This window comes from Monodon monoceros, unplaced genomic scaffold, assembly GCF_005190385.1.
Source record: "Monodon monoceros isolate NGI ecotype Baffin Bay Population unplaced genomic scaffold, NGI_Narwhal_1 Super_Scaffold_18, whole genome shotgun sequence".
Lineage (NCBI taxonomy): Eukaryota > Metazoa > Chordata > Mammalia > Artiodactyla > Monodontidae > Monodon > Monodon monoceros.
The window spans coordinates 22191864-22216942 of NW_021703774.1; the positions used below are offsets into that span (position 1 = coordinate 22191864).

At 47.9% G+C, this 25079-nt stretch overlaps 2 protein-coding genes and 1 long non-coding RNA gene across 4 annotated transcripts in view; 1 reads left to right on the forward strand and 2 right to left on the reverse strand.

The window, feature by feature from the left end:
* LBR (lamin B receptor) overlaps positions 1-14461 on the reverse strand; it is a 34695-nt gene extending 20234 nt beyond the window's left edge. Inside the window, exons 1-2 of one of the 2 annotated variants that reach the window (XM_029228564.1) lie at positions 14112-14461; positions 1026-1203 (exon numbers count right to left, since the gene is read on the reverse strand). In XM_029228564.1, coding sequence (XP_029084397.1) covers positions 1026-1190 — 165 coding nt within the window. In that variant the 5' untranslated portion in view covers positions 1191-1203; positions 14112-14461. Of the gene's footprint in view, positions 1-1025; positions 1204-6069; positions 6173-14111 lie in introns of those variants that run through there. The other variant, XM_029228563.1, reaches the window with a different exon arrangement.
* Positions 5513-6395, forward strand: LOC114897806 (translation initiation factor IF-2-like). The gene is made up of 2 exons (XM_029226886.1): positions 5513-5599; positions 5868-6395. Exons 1-2 carry the CDS (start codon positions 5513-5515, stop codon positions 6393-6395), a joined length of 615 nt encoding a protein of 204 aa, XP_029082719.1.
* A 6445-nt stretch (positions 14462-20906) lies between the features above and the next one.
* LOC114899632 overlaps positions 20907-25079 on the reverse strand; it is a 10507-nt gene continuing 6334 nt past the window's right edge. The window contains exon 3 of the long non-coding RNA XR_003794629.1: positions 20907-21138. This is a non-coding gene — a long non-coding RNA (uncharacterized LOC114899632). The remainder of the gene's footprint in view (positions 21139-25079) is intronic.

Sequence of the window (25079 nt, forward strand, 5' to 3'; positions counted from 1 at the left end):
TCTCAAATGACTGCAAACAAAATCAAAAGAAGAATGAAACTTGGTGGCATATGAGAATCATGTGAACTTCAAATTTCAGTGTCCATGAATAAAATTGCATCGGGACACAGCCATGTCCACAGTTGCTCCTGCAGTGCAGGAGCAAGTCCTTTTACTCAGAAATGTTGCCAACCCCTGGTCTAGAGCACTCAGACTGTGATCCATAGGCTGCGGGCTCAAGAACTGTTTGTTACTGACCTGCGGCAAGGAATGAAACTGAGAAGAGATGGGCAGCAATTTTTATAGCATTTTGACAAAGCAATTTTATGTCTATTGAATCTGACAGTGAAAAGTTAGGGTTTTATTTTGTACCTTTTTTTTTTTCCCATTTGCCTAGTAATTACGGTATGTTACGTAAATACTTCTATACCATGAACCAGATATTTGCAAGCTCAGGTCCCCACCAGATAGGTTGAGAAGCCTTGGACTCAAATCTAATTAATGTCACTCTCCTGATTAAATCCTCGGTGTCTGGGATGAAGCCCAAACCCCTCCAGTTCTGGCTCCTTCTTTCTCCTCCTCCGGCCCTCGCCCACCACACCCTTTCAGCATTGGTCGTCTGTGTCCCCCGACCCAAGCCTTTGGCATGCTGTCCGCTGTGGAAGTCCCCCCACCCCGTCACCTGAGTTTTCCCTATCTGTCCTCAGCACTCAGCTCTGAAAGCCTTCCCCAAAACCCAGTGCCCTTCCCTACCCTTGATGTGCTCCAACGCCACGCACGACAAACTGTCACAGAATGACAGAGTGCATTAAACCAGGGAGAGGACGATGTAAGTGTCTGACTTCAGCAGACTGACAGCTTCTTAGCAACAGGGCACTGTGCCTCATTCATACATTCCCAAAGCCAAAAACAGGATCTGACCTAAAGCAGGAGAGTGACCCTACGCCTGCAGAGAGCCAGACCTGACTGCTCTAAAGCTTAAAAACCACACCTACAGTGATTTCCCAACCATTATAAACATGCTCTGTAAACCAAAGAGTGCTTACCTTGATATCACTCTCTTTCAATTCAAGTTCAGTTCCATCTTTGTATTTTACGTTGTAAAGCTGGGAGTTGCTGTCATGGCTCAGAACTTCTACTTCATAATAAAGTGAACTCCCGGGCCATCGACCTCTTACCACCTCACCATCGGCAAATTTCCTACTTGGCATTTTGAAAATCAGTCTGAATAGTTTAAAAAAAAAAAAATAGAGTCAGCGCATACACACGTACATTTGTCTTTTTTCATAGATTAAACGCTAAAATACAACTTTCCAAAATGTTTAACTGGTCAAGACTTTCAGGCTACAAAAGCCTCTAGAGGAGAGGGTGAACAACTCCTATTTTAAAGGTGAGAAAACTGAAGCTTAAAGATGTTAACTGTTTTGTTCAAGGGCATAGAAACAGATGGCATGAAGAGGCAGAGTCAGGACATAGAGGTTGTTCCTTCTGCTACACCATATCTCATTGGGAATCACTTTATACAGCCACTGTACTCGGAAGTGGCACTAAGGATTAAATATGACAAAACATAAAGGCTCCAAATGATGTGCACCATGCAAAACGCTACCCCCCTACAGTAACTATACTTCTTTAATTAACAAGGCACAATCTCACAAAGGACACACATTTTCTGATTGATAACTCTGCATATACAGTAGTCCCCTCCTTATCCAAGAGGGATATATTCTAAGACCCCCAGGCATCCCTAGTGGATGCCTGAAACCACAGATAGTACAGAGCCCCATACATACTGTGTTTTTTCCTATACATACATACCTATGATAAAGTTTAATTTATAAATTAGGCACCGTAAGAGGTTAACAACAATAACTAGTAATAAAACAATTATAACAATATACTTTAATAAAAGTTATATGAAGGTGGTCAGTCTCTCTCTCAAAATATCTTAAAGGCACAAATTTAATGCCTTTTTCATCTTAACTAAGCACTTAACCACACACTGTGGCCGTAACTTGCAGTTTGAGGTACAACAGCGAAACTAGCATGAATTTCTGTTTCCTTCTTCACAATTTCACAGACAGAAGATTTGTTCTTACCATAGGTCTCAGCAACCTCAGCACAGGATTTTTTTTCTTTCCCTATTAAGCCAAGAATTGTCACCTTTTCGCTTAAAGGAAGCACTTTACAGCTTCTCTTTGGCATATCTGAATTGCCAGCATCACTACTCTTGTGCTTTGGGGCCATTATTAAGTAAAATAAGGGTCACTTGAACACAAGCACTGTGATATCTCGACAGCTGATCTGATAACCAAGATGGCTAGTAAGTGACTAATGGGCAAGATGTGCTGGACAAAGGGACGATTCACATCCCAGGCTGGACGGAGAGGGACAGCCCAAGATTTCATCCCGCTACTCAGAGTGGCACACAATTTAAAACTTGTGAACTATTTATTTCTGGAATTCTCCATTTAATATTATTGGACCTCAGGTGACCACCTCAGAAAGTGAAACTGCAGATAAGGGGGGATGACTGTAGTCTTACAAAGGCTTTAAAGATGTATTATCTAATTTTTAACAAATTACCTTTACTAAAAACAGTAAACTAGGCAACAGACTGGGAAAATCAAGGCTGTGTAATTAACATTACTATAACCTACCAACAGGGAGAACAATATAACTCCAAATCTAAAATGAATAGCAAATTTGGGGTTTTCACCAAGCTTTCAAGTCTTAACAGCTGAAGTCTCAAATGCCTACCAAGTAACTGCCAACCACATACCTGGGCCAGCATCCTAGCTCTTTTTTCAAAAGCCTACAGCAGACATCAACCCCCAGTTATAACCCTCTTCTCCACTGAACCAAAACGTGGCCCATGAAGCCTGGTATGAAAACAGCACTCTAAGAAGCCACAAGCAATCTGCAGGATTACATGAGGCCTGTTTTTCAAACATCAACTGACTGCTGGGTGCTTCAAGCTCTTAGGTAGTAATGTTTCTCCCTCCTCGGACCAGCAGATTCACCTTTCCACAGGACAGAACCAGCGCTTGCCGACAGCTCCAACACCAACTGAACTAGCTGGGCCTCGTCTAAGAAGCAGACAGGAGGACCCAAAAATCTCTCCTTACCTCACCCTCATCCCACCAACTAAGCAATTCCCGAAACATCCTCTGGGCATATAAAGATACAATCCTCACCCGGCTCCTGTCAACAAAAACAACACTTGAGAACTTCTGAAGACTCTCCAGAGTTAAGAAAGGAGAAAGATTACCACACCCCTCCTGAGAAAAAGTCTTTCCCAAGCACCACATTTCTTCACTGTTAATCGCCTGAGGAAAAAACTTCACAAGCTTCACTTGCTTAGATAGATAGGAGCTAGGTCAGTAGATGAAAGAAAACACAGAGACTTAGGTGGTGATTAGAGGATGTCAGTCCATTTACACATTAGGTACAAGAGATGGCTTTCTTCCCAAACCTACCTGAGAGAGCATCACTGTGGTAATGAGAAGGTTTGGGCTTGGTGGGGGGGGAGGGGGATCGGGGCACGGGGAGGACCCCAGACACTCTGGGAATGAAGTCACACCTGGCTGAGGAGTCACATGAGGGGCACTTGGGAAGCAGAGGGCGGTAGACACCTTGGGACCCGGGGGAGGGGCACAAAAAAGGAAGGTGATAACAGCAAGTTTTGCCTATTTCAACATTTAGCTCTGAGCCTCCAAACACTAAGAAAGAGGAAGGAAATGTGCCCTCCTCTCGTGCCCCCTCCTTCTCCTCGGACCCCCTAAAATCAAACCACTGCTATTAGTACTAGTTCTCTGACATTGGTCAACCAGGGTTAGCAGAAGGCAATTACATCTTTCTACGTGAAGATGCCATCCGAGTTTCAAACAACTCTTTGTAAACTTTTGAAACACAGGCCCTCAGGACTTGGGAGCCACCTGGATTTTTTAAAAGGCCCTTGAGCAGATTCTGTCCTTTTTGGAAAATTCATTTATTGGCATCTTTCCGTTGTACCTATTTTACACCACACACACAGTATCTGTGCAATACTGGACACAGGTCAATGCCAGAGAGGTTTTTCTGATATCAATTAAATATTTGGGGTTAAACAAATTAAGATAGCTGGTGGCTATCTGTTAGGTCTCTAAACTTTTTTAAAAAAAGAGTTAGGAATTAGGACTCGATAACGATCTTTCATGTAATGGCTGAAAAAAAGAAAAAATAGGAACAAACCAGCACGCTCCTTTGGAGACCACTATCTCACACACAAATGTTCCAAAAGGCGAAACTACCAACATTATGTGCACCTCCACTTTGCACAAGATCCACACACAAGTGTCACACAGTGCATCACATCCTAATTCTGCAGGAGTGAATTAGCCAGGTAGGACAGAAAAGCCCCAGGACATTTGTGCACATCGCTATGCTCACCTGATGGAGTCAAAACACACAGGGATCAGCCTCCCTCAGAAGGGAGGTTTTAGCCAAGTAGGTTGGCAAAGAAAGATTTTGTTTACTGAACACAGTGTCTCCATTCCCCATTAGCAGTGGAAACATGGGGACCCTCAGGCTTTTCTCTATTAAACCACAACATGCCTGCTAAACTTCAGTGGCAATTGGCACTGGAATCCCCACACATATCAGCTCCAATATGTTACTGTTTATCAGCACAACTGAATGTGCTATTCTCTGCTGATCGCAGTGTTACAGAGGCCTTTGGTCATCTTTCCTCACTTTCCCAAGTTAGTCTAAACGTGGCAGAGAAACGGAAGCTCAAATGAAGTTTGACAGCTTCCCTCTTCAACACCTGGGCCCAAGGCTGGCCTGGCAAGCAAAACCCAAACAGGAACCCCTGGCCTATCTCCTGCCCCTGTCGCAGAAAGCAGAAGAAACGCCACCTTCTTGGCTGTAGGGGCAGCACGGCCTGACTTCTCCCCTAAGCAATAGAAAGAACTGAAGGTAACAATAATTCCCCTCCTACTCACTCTCTTCCCTCCTCCCTAGACAGCTCTCAGAAACTAAACTTAAACTGGACTTGGTGCCCAGTCTAAATTAGCGCGCACGCGCGCGCGCACACACACACACACACCTTTTCCTCCACGGCAGTTGCTACAAAGTGTAATTACAGATTTGCACGTATTTATTTGCAAGGTCCCTGAGGGCTGGGACCAGGAGCGTGGATCTACCTGGGCTCCGGCCGGGTGCATGCCCGCCACAGCCCGTGAGCAAGCTCGATCGCTCCAGGCTGAACCCTTGCACTGTCCACGCGCTGTCCAATGTATCTACTGGGTCGTTCTGAGGATCCACAGCCTGACTCCCGACCAGACCGTGCAATCATTTTGATGGAACCGCCTGGAACCAGGCCCTCTGCCATCAAGCGCTAAGTGTCCCTTGCCAGTGTCGGAAGGTGTCATTACGAAGAATTTTTTTAAAGCCTTTAAAAAGATGAAAAAATAGGATCGAGCTTTAGCTGGAGTACGCAAACCTGCCTAAGTACCCGTTTCTTGAGTGTGCGGAAACACCGGGCGAGGGAATGCAACGCGCGCAGTCAGCACTGGAGAGTAGCCGAACAGAGACCGCCAAGACCCTCAAGGCCAGTGACAACCAGCGAGAATTAAAGGCAACTTTGCAACCCCACTTCCCCGTCCGCCAGGCTGCCGCGCCTTTTCTGCCTCCCCGAGAGCAGGGCCCACCAAGCCACCGCTAATCTGTCAAAAAGGCGCTCGGAGCCGGCTTGGGAGGGCTGGTGCTGCAGGGCGGGGACAAAGGGACCGGGGTGGGTCACCCACCCACTCATCCTCCCCAGCCAACATCATTTTACACCGACGCGGCGCGTCCAAAATGGAGGGAAACGTCTGCAATTTAAAACCGCAGCTCCATTTCCGCAGCTGGCCGGGCCGGACGCACCTTCAGCCTCGCCAGCAGCGGCACGGACCGACTCGGAGAAGGGGAGGGCGAGGCCGCGGCACCAGGCCCGGCGCCCAGGAACCCCGGCCCACCCGCCGCGCCCGCCCCGCCTGCCCTGCGGGCCTCCCCCCGGCCCCTCGGAGACTGCGCCGTGGGGAGCGGGGCGTGGGTACGGGCGCTCACCTGCTCCGGACTCCGGCGGGAACACGAACAGCTCCGGGAGAGTTGCTGAGCAGCTACCCGGCGGCGGTTCCGCGCGCGCGACACTGCCGGCTCTCGCGCTCTCGCGCCCCGCGGTCCCGCAGCCCGGGCGCGCGCCCCCCGGCCCCGCCCTCTCCTCGTCCCGCCCCCCCAGTCTGGCTTCCCAGGGCTCCCATTGGGCCCTCGGTCTTTTGAATAGTGCCCGGCGCTGTCGATTGGTTTTGAGACATGGCGCGTCCGCCCGCCCCGCCCCACCCTGCGTCAAGGCCCGCGATGGGGGAAGAGGATCCCCGTGGATCTATCCGTAGTGCGGCCCAGAAGGCATATTTGAGCGGGCCTTATCTCAGCCGCCCAGGCACTCTTCTAGCCCGCTGACCGCGCGCATTCCCCGCCCTTTCCCTCCCGGCACTTGCCACAGTTGTCTGGCGATGCACAGTAGGGAAATTGGTGTGTGAAGTGGCTTGGCGAGAAATATAAAAGGGCTATAAAGTAAATTTGCATAGTGATAACTAAAGATCAATTGACCGAGACCGAAAGTACTTCTTGCTAAAACACTATTACTGCTCTCCTTACCGTGTTTTAAAAAAAACAAAAAAAGCAGGAGACCCCAGGCCAAGCAGTGGCTACGAAGGCAATCTGGGGCTCCTTTGTCTTGGCGATGGCTGCACGTCGGTAGAAACTGACCTGGACCGCAGCTTGGGGGCAGTGGGGCCAGTGGGTGGGAGGGGGTTGGTAAAGAATGTCCAAGGATTCCCTACAGCTCGCAGCGTTCCTAGCCGACCGCTGTGAGGAGGGGGATTAACATTAAGTGGAGGTCCTGCAGAGATATGGTAGAAGATATTCAACAACGTGCGGAGTGGAAGAGAAAATTCTGTGCTAGTACACAGTGAGATGCCACTTGACGTGCATCCCACAAGTCTGGTTTTACTTGGCCTCCAAAATGCTGAATCATTACATTGTTAACTCCGAATCTGTTATGGATCCTAAACCTTTTTTTTCTCTCCAAGTTATCATTATTGGTTAGTTTGTTTCCTTCCTTTGAGGTCAAGAGTTTAAAGCAATCCACTGAGGTTCCCCATTTTGCAGTGTGGTTTTAATCAAAGTATTTCTTAACCCAACTACTAGGTTAACCTAACTTACTAGGTAAATTTAAGTGAATTTCTATTTTGGAAGCACTATCCATTAAATTATAATAAGTAGGCTTTACCATTTATAGCCCAGCTTCAGGTGCAAGCGCTCTCGTTTTCTCACACTTAATAACTACAAAACACCCAGGTTTACTACTACAAAAATAAGAAAGAAAAAAAAAATACATTGAGCTTTCTCTGTCATTCACAACCAGTGTGAATGAGTTCATCCGAGCCTTTCCCTAGAACAAATTCTGACATCAAATGGTCATTGTCATCAAATTTGCCCTGGGTGGAAATCTGAGCTATAGGAATGCACACTGCACTTCAAAGTCAGAAAACCCTTGTGATTTTTGGCAAAGCCCTCAGCCTCAGTTGTCTTAGCCCTTAAGGTGAGATAGTATTAGCGCTACCTCATTTTTTGCAGCAAATGACACAGAAATGAAAACACTGTAGCGAGTATGGGGTCACCTAAGATAGTAACTATTCCTAATAGCCATGAAGTGCTTCATTATTCCTTTCTCCTATCTTCTACACAGAACCAAGATTTCACTGGATTTCCCTTGAGGTACACATTTCCTGGATTTTTCCACTTTTGAAATAAAAGAAGATTCATTAAAAAACATGCACACTTCATTTTAAAGGTCAGGTTTATAAAGTCTCGTCATAACAAAATGAAATTAAAAGATCGTAAATCACTAGAGTTAGCTTAGTTAACATTCTACCTTACAAATTTTTAAAGACATTCTTAAAACAGAACTGCTTTTGACATCAGAGAAACTAAAGAATAATTATTGTTTATTTCTAGTTAGTGGATTGGAGCATATTTCAAAAAATCAGATGAATATCTAGGCTACTTTTTCAGAAAAGGAACTGTTGGTATTTTCCTCTTCTTTTTCTTTATTTAGAGACTACCAAAAATTATGTAGATTTGGGAGTGGAGACTTTCCCAGTTTAGTTCTCAGAGAGATGCTTGTCAACCACAATTAGCCAACTGTGAATTTTCAAAATATATAAAAAGTCACTTGAAGAGCTGTGTCTTGGCATTGGTGTTAAAGTGGCCATCAGTGTCACGGTCCCCTTCTGCACTTACAAGGAAAGGGAGTAGTGGAGAAGCAAAGCCCATCAGCGCTGCCACTAAAACAGCCCAAAGGGCTTTTCTGGTGGCGCAGTGGTTGAGGGTCCGCCTGCCGATGCAGGGAACGCGGGTTCGTGCCCCGGTCCTGGAAGATCCCACGTGCCGCGGAGCGGCTGGGCCCGTGAGCCATGGCCGCTGAGCCTGCGCGACCGGAGCCTGTGCTCCGCAACGGGAAAGGCCACAACAGTGAAAGGCCCGCGTATCGCAAAAGGAAAAAAAAAAAAAAAAAAAAACCAGCCGAAAAACACACATGGGGCCAGGAAACCAACCTTACATATGAAATACAAGAACTGCAGTGTGTTGTCTTCTGTTGTGCCCATTATTTGGCTCTGTTTCCCGGAGGATCTGGACTATCGTGTCAATAAAATTTTAATGCATTTGTTGTTTTTTATCTAAGTATCTAAATCCTTTGAATCCCCCTGTAGTGCTTTTTTAAATATAAGACTGCTGTACCTTCAGTCTTTTGGTCTATACTATTCTTTTTTTTTTTTTTTTTGGTCTATACTATTCTAAGTGAAAAATCTAACCCACTCACCGGATTTAATCTTAAAGCTTAAAGATCCTTTGTTCAGAAAGTAATTATTATTCAAACATTTTGTTTTTAACATTTGCTGGTTAATAACTTTTTTTTAATTAGTGTAAAATTTGTTTCGATGTGTTGGGAGTCCCGAATTATTTTTCTGCAGCAAAAAATTCATACTTCATAGCATGACATATAGGAAAGCGCTTCAGAAACTCTTGCCCTCATAGATCTTTGCCGGGGTGAGCCCCTTCTGCTCCTTTTTATGCCTATCTTACCTTTCCCACTCATTTCACCCTCCATTTCTACAAAATTTCTAATGGGGCCACAGACATGTTGCTTGAATGCCTTCTCCCTTCTTCTGAGAATCTCAGCAAAGCTTCCCCTATCTCTTTGTCTGCATGGCACTTCCCACATACACCTGACGTTATGGGCATCCTGGAAGGCAGGAACCGTATTTTATTCCTCTTTGCATCTCTCCCCATTAAAGAAATGAATGATTAGTTAATTATGAAACTGTGTCATCTATGCTCCTCTAAAAGCTGGACTAAGTAAATTTTCTCCCTCTTGGTCTAGTTACTAAGCTTCTACGAGGCTGCATTAAGGCAAGAAGCAATGGAACTTTCGCTGGCACTAACTGTTCCCACTAACTAGGGTAGATGAAGAAGCTTTCTGCCTTGGGAGCATAGCTTGAATTCCCTCCCCTCTGTGCCTCCCTTGCCCCCTGCCACTGGTCCTTCTTCCTCGCCATCGCCATCCACTATGCTGGCTGCTCTTCCCTCTGCCTTGGTCTTTTGTTTGTTTGGGGGTTTTTTGGCCGCGCTGTATGGCATGTCGGACCTTAGTTCCCTGACCAGGGATCGAACCCGTGCTCCCTGCATTGGAAGCGCAGAGTCTTAGCCACTGGACCACCAGGGAATTCCCCTCTGCCTTGGTCTTGATCTCTGCGCCCTCATCTCTTTTAATCCAGAATATGTTTCAATTAAGAACCTACTGTATGTTTCACGTGGGGTTGCACAACTGTGCAACACAAATCATGCACAACACAGGTGCGTGGCTTGTGTTGGCACAGTTGCTAAACTGTGAGTCCCTGAGGGTAGCCTTCCACCCCTGCCTCCTACCCAGAGTCTGTCTGGGGCAGACTGGGGGCTCGAGTGTAGAACAGAGCGTACTCGTTTATGTAATATGTAAATGCCATGTTGATTCACTTCTAGCCAAAGTTAAGCCTTAGCCATCAGTGATACTGTTTGACACTTACACTTCTCTTCAGTGATTGCTCCAACCCTCTCACTAAAACTGCTCTGTGCCCTCTAGGAAAAGTTGGGGAGCACCTGCAGTTGGCATCCAGGTGGTGGAGAAAGGGACAATGTGGGGAGGGGACTAATGTGTAATGAGACCTTGCTGTGTGGAGAGCACTTCCGTTCCTTATCTTATTTATGGCTCAAATCAACTCAGTGAAATAGTTATCATTATCACCACTTTTAGGATGACAAAACTGAGACTCAGGTCAACAAACTTGCACCAAGTCACACCCAGCAAATAAGCGCTGGAGCGGAAATTCTAACCCAGGTCTAAGGTCCGGAGCATCTGGTCTTCCCACCGCCTGAGCCCCCCTGGTCCCTGGGGCAGCCTCTTGGCTCTGCCAGCCATTAACTCCCAGTTATTATATGACCCCACTGTCATATCAGCTGGATGCTTCACAGGCTGATCAGAATACGGCTCGTGGGCTTTTTGTCTACATTTTGGGGTCACAGGACCCCTGTGACTATGCTCCTCTGAGCACACCTGGTGTGCAAACTTACCCTTGTCTCCACTTTTGATCCTTTCCGCCATGACTCTTAATTCTGATGCCCTAATTCTGGACTCTGTAAAATTGCCTGTATGTCTTCCTCTTCCTTCCTTCTTCTAAGGGGCTGTCTTAGAAAATTCACTTTGAGATAGCAAGAGCAGGATCACGGTAATCTTTGTAGTATATTTACTGCAGCATCCAGTACAATTAAATCTGCTTAAAACATGTTTGAGGGCGATGATACAAAATATTCGAGATGAATGCTTAAAATCAGATTGGCAGAATTCTTTTAACTTTCTTCATTTTTCTTGAGCAAGTGCATCCTAACGGATTGTACAACCTAAAACCTATTTGGAGCACAGTCGTGTATTATTTTATTCAGAACACACACCTACATAAATGACGAACAATATATGTGAATATTATATCTGTTAAAACAGATGAAATGTAATTGCAATATAGATGTATTTGAAAGCTGTACAGAACCAGCTTGAATAGCCATTAAACAACTCTAAATATTATTTGACATGAATGGTTTGGCAGAAAAAAATTGCATCTTCATACTAAGTTACTTAAGATATTTCTTTGCTTGTTTATGTTTGATACAGAAGGCTAGGATCCCAGAGATAACCACTGCTATAGCAAAGCAAGTCATGGTACTCTGAACTGGAGTCTTCTCCAGGGTAAGTCACACTGTGGAACAAAACGCCGTTTTTGCCTGTATGAGTACAGTTTTTACATACTTAGATTTCTGAAATCTCAGTAAAATAATCTTTTGTCTATGTAATGTAACAAAGGAAAGTTTATCTTGGACCATTCAGAATGATTCCATTTGTAAAGTACCAAAAGTACAAGATTATAAGCCTTCCCGTAGCATTAACCTTCAAGATAGCATAACAGCAGGACCCATCAAAAATGTCATTTCTACGAATATACAGCCCTCCTTTTATTTTGTTTTTATAATTTTATTTTTATACAATGATTTGGAATACGGTGCATTTTTAATTAATTTATTTATTTATTTATTTTTGGCTGTGTTGGGTCTTCGTTTCTGTGCGAGGGCTTTCTCTACTTGTGGCAAGCGCGGGCCACTCTTCATCGCGGTGCACGGGCCTCTCACTATCGCGGCCTCTCTTGTTGCGGAGCACAAGCTCCAGACGCGCAGGCTCAGTAGTTGTGGCTCACGGGCCTAGTTGCTCCGCGGCATGTGGGATCTTCCCAGACCAGGGCCCGAACCCGTGTCCCCTGCATCGGCAGGCGGACTCTCAACCACTGCGCCACCAGGGAAGCCCCTCCATACTGTTTTCCATCGCAGTGTACCACCCACAGGGCACAAGCGTTCCAATTTCTCCACATCCTCACCAATGCTTGCTATTCTCTAGGGTTTTTTAGTTTGTTTGTTTTTGATGGTAGTCATCCTAAGGGGTGTAAGGTGGTACTACCAATGTTTTAATAAAATAAACATTTATGGGGGCATCTCTGGCAGTCCAATGGTTAAGACTCCATGCTTCCAATGCAGGGTGCGCAGGTAGGATCCCTGGTCGGGAGCAAAGATCTCACATACCTCGTGGGATAAATAAATAATTTTTAAAATATTTATGATTTTTAAATATTTTTATAATATCATATATGGTTTGTCAAACCACACAAGGCACCCTAGAAATTTTGATTCAGGATATGCCCATTAGATTAAAAATTATTGCGCTAAGAGACTATGAGGTATTTGTGTCATGCATTTTTTTAAGTACAATACCAGTTAGTGTCGTATATAGTATAGATCAAAATTTTTCTAACTTCTTTAGGCCAAGGCAAGAAAAATGTTTGCAACTAAGTGACAAACTCTTCCCATTTCCTTAGGAAAATATGACTTGAGAAGAGCTAAAATATTAATAATAGTAAATTAACACAAAAGCAACCTATTGCCTCGAGTTACCTTCATCTCAGGATAATTAATTCAAGGAGGAGGAGAATTGAGCTTCAACATGTTTGCTCTTTCATGGGACTGTCCTTTGCAAAGCAAGGAAACATTTTTTCATTGGTGAATGTGTGAATAGAGGCCGGTGAAGCGACAGTTAACCAGCCCAGTTTCCGAGGAGGGAAGAGAAGTGTAAAAGCATGTTGGCTGTACATGTTTTGCAGGGCAAACTTTTTGGACACATAAGCATTTAAAGTCCAGTGCTACATCAACCTTTGGAATATACACAGGGAAATGGTAACTAAGAGGCAGTATGGTTCCCTTTCAGTTCCAAGAACCCATGATTAAAAGAGTCAGAGGAGGGCTTCCCTGGTGGCGCAGTGGTTGAGGGTCCGCCTGCCGATACAGGGGACACGGGTTCGTGCCCCGGTCCGCGAGGATCCCACATGCCGCGGAGCAGCTGGGCCCGTGAGCCATGGCCGCTGAGCCTGCGCGTCCGGAGCCTGTGCTCTGAGTCAGAGGATTACTGATTTGGCAGGACGGAGTCCCACAGAGAATGTGGATTTCAGAGACTGGGAGACCTGTACCTGAATCCTCACCTCTCCTCCTACACTTCAGACCTCAGGCCCTTAAACTTTATCTTCAGACTGTTTATCTATAAAATGGGGAAAATAATACCCATCGTTCACGGCGCAGTTGTGAGGTTTAAATTTAACAATAAGCAATCACTAAATAGTTCTGATTCATTAATTTATTAAGTCATTCATTCAGCAAATATGTATGAAACTGTTACGATGGAAGAAATTTGAAGACAAAACTTAAAACAAATTTTACAACAAATTCCAGTAGTGCCTGGAATTTTTATGTTTATCTAAATGAGATATAAGTTCATAGCAGGAAGGGGGATGAAGTACACTGCTTTTGAGGAACAAGCCTTTCCAACAAGAATCCACATGGCAGTCTGGAATTAGACTGCCTGGAAAAGTTAGTGGAGCCAGCTAGCTATGGCTCAGAACACAGCCTCCCACAAGAAGGAGACTGAGGTTCCAGTTCCCTGAATTAACACTTAGGGCTGGAAAATCATCACCCAATCCCTGATACCAGTGACACTGGACTGACTACTTTATAACCAGATAAGTTCTTTGGCATCCCTAAAACAGCTTAGAGTAACTAAATTGGAAAAATGTCTTTCCTAGAGTTTGGAAATACCTCAAATCCAAAAATATACTCCCCCTGCCCAAAATACTTGTATTGATGGTGATTTTGCAATCACCAGGTGATTCTAAAATGCCAGGGACCATGAAGAAAGTCTTTCAAATTACTTGAGCATGCTCTTTGCCCACCACATACAAACCAAGGCCTCTACCTCGTCCTCTGTCTTTAAGTTGATTTGGCAAGGAATACTCACTGAGCTCACACCAGGGCTTTTAAGAGCTTACCAACAGGTCGGTGTTCACTGAGGATTGATGATCTGGGTCCAGAAAGAAAGCACTCGCCTCAGGTAGAGAGAGGAGGACATGGGGCGTGGTACATACCAGGTTCGGCAATCCGACTTGGGGCTCCTGAAAATCGCATGGCCATCGAAGCCCATGTTGACGTGAACTTGCTTTATCTGGCCACAAGCTCAGCAGTGTTTCATGACGAGTTTCTCTCCCTGTCGGTAAGATTTGGATCATCTTTCAATGTTTTCTCCCGTTGCCCGTGTGGCAAGTGTTAGAAATTCTGAATACACTTAATTAATAATTAATGACATCCCTGAACTCCCTCTCCTGGCTCTGCCTCAGCCAGCTGTGGCAGGGGAGAATTCTGCTTCTACTTCTTCCGCGAAAAGAACAATTTATAATCCACAAACCAAGAGGATGGAGCAGAGGATGTTTAAAAAGTAGCTAGAAGTTGATGGACTGCCAGTTTCACTTTCAAGGCATAAGTCTGGACTGTCTGTGTGGTTCTTGGCACGGGTAAGTGATGCACAGCTCAGGAACTCTTCTAGAACCTTATTGCAGTGAACAGATGAAACCGAAAGCAAAGGCGCTGGAAACTTCTCTGTTTGTCATGCACCTAAGGAGTTCAGAGAGAATAAAACAATATCTGACCCCCTTTGTTTTGTTTCAAATTTCTAAATAGGAAAACAAAAAAGGCTTGATTCACATGACAATCAGTCTAGCATGACAGGGCCTGGAGGCACCATCTTTGTCCCAAGGAGGAGGAAAGGGCCGACCGGCCAGAGCCCTCAGAGGGCTGTCAAGTATAGATGGGAGGGCTGTCACATGTGGATGAGGCCCAGCACTGCCAGCAGAAGGGCATGTCTTGGCTAATAAAGACTTAATGCTGGGCTTCCCTGGTGGTGCAGTGGTTGAGACTCCGCCTGCCGATGCAGGGGACACGGGTTCGTGCCCCGGTCCGGGAAGATCCCACATGCCGCGGAGCCGCTGGGCCCGTGAGCCATGGCCACTGAGCCTGAGCGTCCGGAGCCTGTGCTCTGCAACGGGAGAGGCCACAACAGTGAGAGGTCCGCGTGCCACAAAAAAAAAAAAAAAAAAAGACTTAATGCTGCATGTCCCTCCTCGTAACTGGTATTATCACACGTCAGTGAGCGTGATGTGTGTGCTGGCCTCTAACTCCAAACTGAAGATGTGCACCGTTTCATCATTTTAGTGGTCTTTGTGTCCTAGCCTTGGTATAGGCTCATGGTATAAAGATTTATTGGATGGATAAGAAAACAAAACAAACAAAAACACTTGGGGGAATGAGAAAAAGGTAAGAAAATTGATCCTTCCAACAGTCTGATGAGGTGGGAACATTATACCCATTTTGCAGGTGAAGAAACTGAAAAAAAGGGCCGACTGACTTGCCAGGTTGACACAAAGAGTAAGTGGGAAGAGCTGGAAAGAGAAACCAAGAGTGACTCAGAGCCCATGGTTACCTACAAGGGGCTAAGAGAGGCCAGCCAAGAGCAGCTGAAATCCCAGCTGGTTCCCAGAGAGCTGGGACGGGGCACAAGATGTCCCTGGTGGTAAGTCTGCCCCACCCCCTCAGAACCAGTAATTATATACCCAGTGAGAGTGGTGGCTCGATATGGGTGTTGTCTCGTGAACTGTAGGCACCAGGAAAGCTAGGACTTGTCCTGTGACCTCATTATCCATCCCCTTTGCTGGCAACCAGGGCTGTGCACAGGGTGGTGAACACACCCAGTCAGTTGCTTGCTGTTTGCGCAGCTGTCTTTTTAGGCTGTGCTCTTTGCAACAACAAAAAAACAGCCTCCTGCAGGGCTATTTGATGTCACAAAAACCCAGCCTCCAAACTCTCCATATCTGCTTCTATCAGAAGCTCTTTCTTTTACACTTCCCCTGGGAGCCTCAGCTACACCACCAAGGGACAAAAAAGAAATACGAGAGATAGAAGATCAACATCTTTATGCATAAGGGTAGAGTTAATCCATATTTCATTCCTAAAGCCTGCAGTTTATGAGACTGGCTGGGATTTGTTACAGTTTGTTCTGAAGATAAGGCAGTGCTGAGTCGGTGACCAGGCTGGAGTGTCCACCTCACAGAGTCGCCTGGCTATTGTTCAGGGTTTGCTTTTGACTTCATTTCATGGAATAAAAGGTCGTTGCAGACCAAACACGTGAGCAGGAAGTGGGCAGGGCTTGTTGTTCTGCCTGGTGGTTCACGAGAGGAGAAACACAGAGAAGTCATAACCTCTGCGGTTTGGTGTGTGTTGCAACGTGAAAGCCCGGAAGCTTATCTTAGAGGAGGCTGATGGGTCAAAGTCGGCAACGAACTGGAGCCTTTACTGTTGGAAGCTTAGGAGGGGAGCGAGTCTTTGCCCTCCGGAGAAGCACCCAGGTCCTGGCACCTGATAAAGAGTCCCCAGAGTGTAACCCTGTCCCATCAGAATGGGAGGGAGAGTCAGAAGAGTGTTTACAAGAATGCAATTTGATTTTTTAAAAAATAGTTTGATTTTCTCTAAAAATTAACAGCCCTCCTTATGGTTTGACTTGAGTGAGAAGCACATGGGTCAGTGGTGACAGGACATGAAGGAGACATGGGTGCCCCGTCCCTCCCCACCCCGTGTCTCAGGGCGTTTCAGTGGCTTGAGCCAACCTGCCTGTTTAAGCCTGTGGATTTGCTTGATCTTGAAAACCTGCCAGGTAGTCTCACAGATGGTCGACAATTGCCACCTGGATCGGTGCTAACGCAAATGCTAGAAAATACTGCTTACAGGCTAGCCAGGAAAACGTTTTACTGGAAAATTGCTTGAGAAGAGACCACAGAGTTTCAGTGAGGATATGCCATTTAAGGATAGAAATACTGAAGCTTCATGAAATGGGACATCCTGATGGAGCCACAAGAAGACATACTCTCTGACAGTCACATCAAAGGCATCCTGACGGCACAGGCAGTGTGAACCTCACTGGCTCCCAAGGTTTCGGGGACCCATCAAGGGGGAGAGAAAATAGCCTCCCTGCAGCTCTCTGCCACCTGCTACCCCTGGCTCAGCAGGTAAACAAGATTGGAAAAGCAAGACTGGGAGTGGTTCTACCATGCTTATTTGAGGAAATGTCTGAGTGTCAGCTGTCAACATAGTTGACACCTTTAACTAATTTCCAAGCACACCCCCAAGGCAGACTATGATGTTGGCGGTTCCCTGAGAGAAGCCTTTGCAGGCTGGTGCCCCTGGAGGACTGGCAGAGGCTGTGTCACCTGTCCAGACTGCGGTCCCCCAGAGTGAACAGCAGAGTCAGTTTGATCTTAATTAGCATTTGGGATATGAATATAAATACCCAGCTCCCAAGACAAGGAGTCAGCCCAGGAAATCCCCAGGATGTGGAGTTCTCAGGGGATGGGGGCAGGCTGGCCTCCAAAGGCCACACAGAGCTTTGCAGCAAGCCAGGGTCACGGCTCACCTCTGTCCAGCCACTCCGGGTGTTTCCGGAAGCCCCCTCCCAGCTTTGGCCCTCCTGGCTCTGTTTGGTTCCTGAGAACAAAGAGAAGAGCTGTGTGTGTGACCGGGCCTGTGACACACATGGGAAAGCCATTGCTGGCTCGGCTGACAGATGTCAACACACACCGGCCCTAAAGCTCCAGGAAGACGGCGCCATTTTGCATGGAGCGGAGGGAATATTTTGATACAGGTGGAGGGGACTATGTCTGCAGAGGCCCTAGTTCCCAGCCTTTGGCGTATGGCCGAAGGGACTTCCTGGGGTGGGGGGATGCTAGGGAGCTGGTGAGCAGGCGGGCTTCTGCCTCAGGGGGCCTCTGCTCTTCCCCTAGGAGCCCCTCTTTGGGTTCCTGTTTGGACAGGACATTGGGTCTGTCACAGCCACAGGCACTGGTTGGGCTGTGCTTCCCTTGGAAGGGCATCCTGCCAAGTTGTTCCTGGAGCGTTTGGGAAAAGGCCCCTTCCCAGGGACAGTATTCATTCTGTAATTAAAAAGTTGCATCTCAAAGACACTTCTAATGATCCAAAATATTGTTGCCAGAAAGAAAACGATATAGTTGGCACCCCTGAGGCACTGCATGGAGGGCCTTCTGCACAGTACCTGGGACCATGAGCCCGCAGTAAAGGGCACACCCCCCTCAGGACGCTGGAGGAGGGGCTTCAGGCATCTTGCAGATTGATAGCGGACAGATGTTCACTCATTCAAGACATCACCTCTGGAGCACCTGCGGTTTGCAAGCATTGTGCTAGGGCCAGGCCACAGCCCAGTGGGAGAGACAATGGGGCCCAGAGGGGGGCGTCCAAGTCAGACCCAGCAAGCGGTGGGTGGGAGGGAGGGCATCCTTGCAAGCAGCCCCCTGAATGGAGGGGGCCGGGACCGAACTTGGAAGGATTCCTACTGCACTTAGTATTTAGAACAGGGAGAGGCCGCTTTCCTCTCTCTGCCTTCTCTCCTTTTCCTTCCTTCCTTGTCACCCCATTTCCACACTACCTCATTGAGTCTGCCTCCAGGGAGACACTAATCCCTGCCCTCCCAGGACCCAGGGTCTCCCCGGGGCTGTGAGGCATCTCCACTGCCCCTCCCTCGTCTGCTGCCCTCTGATCTGGCCTTGACCTCCCTCCCCAGATTAGGGGCTGGTCTGGAATTGAGCACACACCACGGTGAAATGGTGGGCAGTCACAGCTGGTCAGTCTGTCTTTCTGTCCCTTCTCATCCAAAGATTCAGAACAGTACCCACTATAAAGGGCCTTCGTCCCAGTATTCAAAGCATCACCATGTGGTCTGATTTCGTTTTTCCTCCCAATGGAATTGGACTTGGTTCTGGAAACATGATGCATTATATTCAGTATTTTATTGACCAAAAGCATCTCTTTGGGATCAAGAGATCTTTGGAAACCCACAATGTTCAAGGAAAACATTCAGTCGTCTTAGACACATCCCTGTCATTTGCCTCTGGACTTTTTATTCCTTTAGCCCAGAATAATATTTATTCTTTGCTTCATCTGACTGAATCACAGTGAATATTTATACCTTGAACCAAGCACACAGCAGAGAATGCGAGGCTTGGGGGATTTTTGCAAAGCTGTCCTGGTTAAGGGTCTTGCAATTCTCCCAGAAGTTTATTGTCCTGGTATAAATCTGACTCGGATTTCTCACAGCTCTCCGTTCTCAAAAGCCTCTCATCCTCTGGCACTTGGACCCAAGCATTCGGCTATTTGACAGCGGGATAAGCACGTGAAGGGCACTGCCCTCCTGCCCCCTAGGGTCTGGCCCCTCTGCCGCCGTGATCAGAGGTTTGCGGCCAGACCTTGGCTTCCCTTCCTTCCCAGCCCCCAGCTTCCATCCTGTCCCTGCCAGAGATTTAAGGAGAAGGAAGTTCAACCCACTTGGTTTTCAGCTTGTCTGTCCACTCTAGGGAGGAAAGGAAGAGTCAGCTTAGCGGGGGAGGCCAGGGTCAGCCCTCGCAGGGTCTGGCATCCGGCCGGCCTCTGGGGTCCAGCCCCTCCGTCTGTCTGGATGTTCCTCATGGTGTCTGAGGCCTTCTGCCTGGGGTGCCCGCTGTTTGTGCAGCCTGAGAACAGACCTGCCCCTCCTCACTCTGTGCCCCAGGAGCCTCCCTCAGACTAGGAATTCTAGAAACACGCTTTCTGTAAAGCTGAATGAGTGAAGGAACCCGCAACATGGTGGAGAGCTGAGATTGCAGGGCTGTATCTGAGGAACAACAAACGTGACCTTTCTTGTTCTCAGCCTCTGCCTTTGCCTGGAGCTCTGCTTAATTCAACCTTTTTTTTTTTTTTTAATGGGGAGGGGAAACACTCCACTTTCTCAATTCAGTTAAAGAGGCATCTGTATGCCACTGGGCTGGGCTCACCTGTCGAGCTCACAGGATGGGGAAGAATCCACCCTTGTCCCTGCAGAACCTGCCCTCTCGACTGAGGTCCGGAGAAAGGAGGAAATGTGGGGTTCAAGTGCCCGGCCACAGGGGGTGTGTAGCTCAGGGCACAGATACCCTTCTCGCCTAGGCCCACCTCCATGCTGTCCCCAGGCCCCCGTGGAGGACTTTGGGGGAGCGTGAGCCTGCGGGAATCATTCTGCAGCTGCATCCCAGGCTAGAGCACAGGGCTCTGTGAGCGGTGATTTGGACCCCTCTGCCTGCACCCTACCTCTCTCAGGAGTCTCATTGCCTCTCTGGGACCTTGCATCCAGGTCCTTCGAGGTCTGTACTCTCAAGGTAGAGTGTCGTTCCCATTTTACAGATGAGGGCAATCATATTCAAAGAGGTCAAGCTGCGTGCCCAGGTTCACACAGTTGGAAGGCTGCAGAGCCAGGCCTCAGCCCTCCGGCCTCAAGGCAGCCTGGCCCTCCTGTTACGCAGTGCTGTCCCCACCACAGTGAGAGGGCTCCTGTGCTGGGGACGCGCCAGCAGGGATGACAGGAGCAGGCGGCGTTCCAGATGGGCCTCGAGGGGTGGGCAGGATTTCAGCAGATGTAGAAAAGGTGGGGGCACAGAGAGAGTGAGTCAGAGAGACAGGAAGTGCAGGCCAGGCCTCAGGGGAGGCTGATGGTCCAGGAGGGGCCCAGGTCATCTGAAGAGGCAGCCCCTGTGTCTGGCCCGCAAGTCCCCTCTGAGTCAGGACAAGCTCCTGAGGCATAGCTCACCATTAGCCAGTGTAACTCCAGCTTTACCAACTGTCCCAGCCAAAGCCTTCGGCTTTATGTCAGAGGAAGGTCACAGTGGCCCATATAACCTCACTCTGCTACACCGCTGTGGGCAGCAGCCCTCTCTGAACTGCGGTCTATGCAGTAAGGATCTTTGCAGTAATTTGCAAGGAGAAAAAAAAGTGGCTTATGCAAAAAAAAAAAAAAAAGGAAATTACTTTATTGGTGCCTTTTGGGGAAGGGCAGGGATAGATCTGGTACTTCCAGTAGAGCTTGATCCAGTGGCTTACGTGATGCCATCAGGAGAGAGGCAGCTCTTCGCTCCGCCTCTGCTGAAGGTTGGTTTCATTGTCAGGCCCCAGCAGCTCAAGATTCAGGCCATCCTTCCTGTTGTTAGGTCCAGTAGGGAACGTCTGACCCAAAGATCCTCTGGGAAGGCTCATTTCATGTCATTGCTCTGCCTGGGACATTTACCCCTCCCCAGTGAGAAGCTCGCAAGTCCCACGGCCGCCATGTTGCTAAGCTGGATTTAACCCCCCCACCCCTGGCCCAAAGTTCATGATCTAGGAGTGCTACTCCAGATGGTAATTAGGGTACTCCTTCCAGGGGAAGCGTGCAGAGGAAAGATGGAGAAAAACAGAGGCTCACCCTACACACAATATATCACCAAACCCATTCTACCAAAGTTGGTTCTCGCCTGGTTTGGGGAACCTGGAGGAGAGATAATGACCTTGAAAATGTGCAGCCCTCTCACCATGGCCTGAGGCCAGGCTGGGACACCAGGCCTGCCTGCTAGAGCAGCCAGCTGCTAACCAAGCCAGAGGCTGGGCACAGATCATGCCAAAGGGGAGCCACACTTGAATTTCAGGGTCAGAAGGTGAGAGGTCAAAGCAGGGGGTCAGGACAAGGTGGGATCCGGCCCTCGGCACCCTAAGCACCCGATCAGGTGGGACGCAGTGTAACACATCCACCTAAATCTCAAGTTTCCATCTTTTCTCTACAGTGGCGCCACTTTGAAAGGGGCTGGTGGCAGGATCCCTAATTTGCTTTTTTTTTCCTTTCCTTCTCTAGCATTCAAATGATTCCAGAGCCCCAATTTTGCCTTGTGAAACCCACGTCAATCCAAGTTAAAAAGACTTCCCGGGCTTCCCTGGTGGCGCAGTGGTTAAGAATCCACCTGCCACTGCAGGGGACACGGGTTCAAGCCCTGGGCCGGGAAGATCCCACATACCGCGGAGCTACTAAGCCCATGCGCCACAACTACTGCAGCCCGCGCGCCTAGAGCCCGTGCTCCACAACAAGAGAAGCCACTGCAAGGAGAAGCCCATGCACCGCAACGAAGGGTAGCCCCCGCTCGCCGCAACTAGAGAAAGCCCGCGCGCAGCAACAAAGACCCAACGCAGCCAAAAATAAATAAATTTATTTAAAAAAAAAAAAGATTTCCCCAGAGAATGTTTTCTCCTGTAAGACTGGCCACAGAAACTACTCTAACAGGGAAGATATGAGCTCACCACGTCATCCCCTACCTGCATCTTCCCTTCTCTGCCTCAGCTGCTGAATTAGGGGCAGCTGGGGCTGCCTGGTCCTCTGTCTTGTGCAAATAAGAGAAAAAAAATAAAACAAAACAAGGAACAGTCCTGGGGCAGATGCAGCCCCCCATCAGGGTACAAGGTCTGAAGCAGGGCACACACAGGCTGGATTTCAGCACCCACCGCATCTCACCCAGGAGCCCTTGGACAGGGCACAAACTGAAGAGCTGTCCGTGGCACATTTGGTAGGTTATAGGAAGGGGAAGGTCCCTGACCCCAGCACACCAGCACCCAGAGAGGAGGCAGAGAGAGGGAGCTGATCCCTCTGGCACCCCCTCCCCAAGGTAAGAGACTCCACTGATGGAGAGAAATATAATTGTCATTAAAACAAATCATCCGGTTTTTTTTATTTGGCAGAAGCATGGCACTCTGTAGCTTTCAGTGAGTGGTCACCCTCAGTTTCTCTTTTGAGCCTCTCAACAAAACCTGTTGGGTAAAGGGGCAGGTATTTCTCACTTCCTTTTTACAAATAAGGGAGCTGGGATCTAAGGGGCTGATTTGCTTATCCTCGTCTCATGGCTAGCAGGAGGCAGAGCCAGAACTATAAGCCAGGCTTGTTGAAATCGAATCCAGGGCTCTTTTATTTGTTTCTATTCTGTGTTAAAATAGAAATATCTGACCTGTCAGGAAATCCTGTTAGCTTTACCTCCAAAATGCTGCGTACCCAGAAACTGACCACTTCTCATACCCTCACTGCCACCATCTCTTGCCTGAATTATTGTAACAGCCTTGTAACTGATCCCTTGTATCTGCCCTTGCCCTGAAGGCTGCTTTCCACACAGCCACCGATTGATGTTCTCTTCTTAAAACTTGAGGACATGTCATGTGTCTGCTTCAAACCTTCCGGTGGCTTCCCTTCTTTCACAGTGGTGCAGAAGGCCACGCCCACACCCTTCACTGGCCTCATCCCCTGACATTCCCCCTCTGCCCACTCAGCTCCAGCCACCCTGGCTTCCTAGCTGTTGGCTTCCACCGCAGGGCCTTTGCACATGCTGCCTTCTCTGCCTGAACATCCTCCAGCACTGCCGGGTGCTCTCTCTCTCTTCTTCAGGTCTTACCCCAATGTTACTTTCCCAGTGAGGTCTTTCTTGACCACTCCGTTGAAAATGACAGCTCCCCACCACCCCATACTTCCTTTCCTTTTCTCCAGAGCCCTTTCCGCCCGTGTCACTCCACTCATCAGTTTTTCCAAGCTAGAATCGTTCCTGCAGGGCAGGGAGTTTGTCTGTTTTCCCAGCCCTAGAACAAGGCATAGCAGGTGCTCCCCAAACGCTAAGGGAGTGAAAGACTGAACACACTGCCCTGGTGCGTGAGGCAGCTTGCTGTCCTTTCTTCACAAGGACAGATGTGGTGGTGGTATAATAAGATGCCCTCTGAATAGCAAGTGTGGAGAAAGAAAAGTCTCCCTTCCGGGAGTGGTGGCCCTTTGCAGCCAGTCCCCTGCCATTCTGTTACTTCCTCACCCAGTGCTGAGTAATGTAACCTGGTGACCTTTTGGAGGCCCGCACCTGAGAGACTCTTTTGTTAGGGCAGAACCGTATCTCCTGGAACCTTTTTTGCTCTGCACGGGGTTTCTCTAGTTGCAGCAAGCGGGGGCTACTCTTTGTTGTGGTGCGCGGGCTTCTCATCGCAGTGGCTTCTCTTGTTGTGGAGCACGGGCTCTAGGGGCGTGGGCTTCAGTAGTTGTGGCTCGTGGGCTTCAGTAGTTGTGGCTTGCGGGCTCTAGAGCGCAGGCTCAGTAGTTGTGGCACACAGGCTTAGTTGCTCCTTGGCATGTGGGATCTTCCCGGACCAGGGCTCAAACCCGAGTCCCCTGCATTGGCAGGTGGATTCTTAACCACTGCGCCCCCAGGGAAGTCCTCCTGGAACATTTATTTTAAAATTTTTTAAAAGTTTCTAGGAACTGTGGCTGTCAGAAATCTTCAAACTCCCATTGCTTTGTCCCAACTTGTCAGACATGCTCTGGGGAGAGGAGAATGGTTGTGGAGATGTTTGCACAACTCTGTGAATATACTAAAACCCACTGAATATACATTTTAAATGAATGAATTATGTGGTATGTGAATTATATCTCAATAAAGCTGTTATATATATTTTTTAAAAAAAGGATTTTCCAGCTGGACTGGAGTAGAGGGAACATGGAGGGTGAGGGAGTCTATTGCAGCAGTTCAGGGCAGAAATAAGGAAGGTCTGAGTCAAGGCTGTGGTCATGAGGGTGGAGAACAGGGGCCTGAATGTGGAGACGAGGTAGAGCCCACAGGGTTGTGTGTGTGTGTGCATTGCTGTCGTTCTCGTTCTCGTTGGAAGGGAGCTAATAACAGCTCGTATTTATTGAGCACCTTCTGTATGGCCGTGACCCATGGAACATCTCCTCTGTTCCTCACTGTAACTCTCTAAGAAGGGCTGTTTTTATTCTGGGAAACTGAGGCACAGAGGGATTCAGGAATTTGCCAGGCTAACATAGGATGTGGTGGAACTGGAATTTGCACCAAGTGGTTCGACTCTGAAGCCTCATTCCTCTAACCCCCGGGCTTCTGGGTGGGTTAGCTGGAGGAGGGGACGTCTCTCTCTGAGAGATGAACCGGTTTGCAAGGCAGAAACAGAGACACAAACGTAGAGAACAAACGTTTGGACACCAAGGGGAGAAAGGGGGTTTGGGATGAATTGGGAGATTGGGATTGACATATATACACGAATGTGTTTAAAATAGATAACTAACGAGAACCTGCTGTATAGCACAGGGAACTGTACCTCGCTGTACAGTAGAAACTCACACAACATTGTAAAACAACTGTACCCCAGTAAAGAAAGGG

Excerpts from the sequence above, each read along its gene's own strand:
- LOC114897806 (XM_029226886.1), top strand. The coding sequence starts at position 5,513 with ATGCAACGCGCGCAGTCAGCACTGGAGAGTAGCCGAACAGAGACCGCC. Across the intron at positions 5,600-5,867 it reads ACAACCAGCGAGAATTAAAG|CTGGCCGGGCCGGACGCACC; the intron begins GCAACTTTGCAA and ends CCATTTCCGCAG.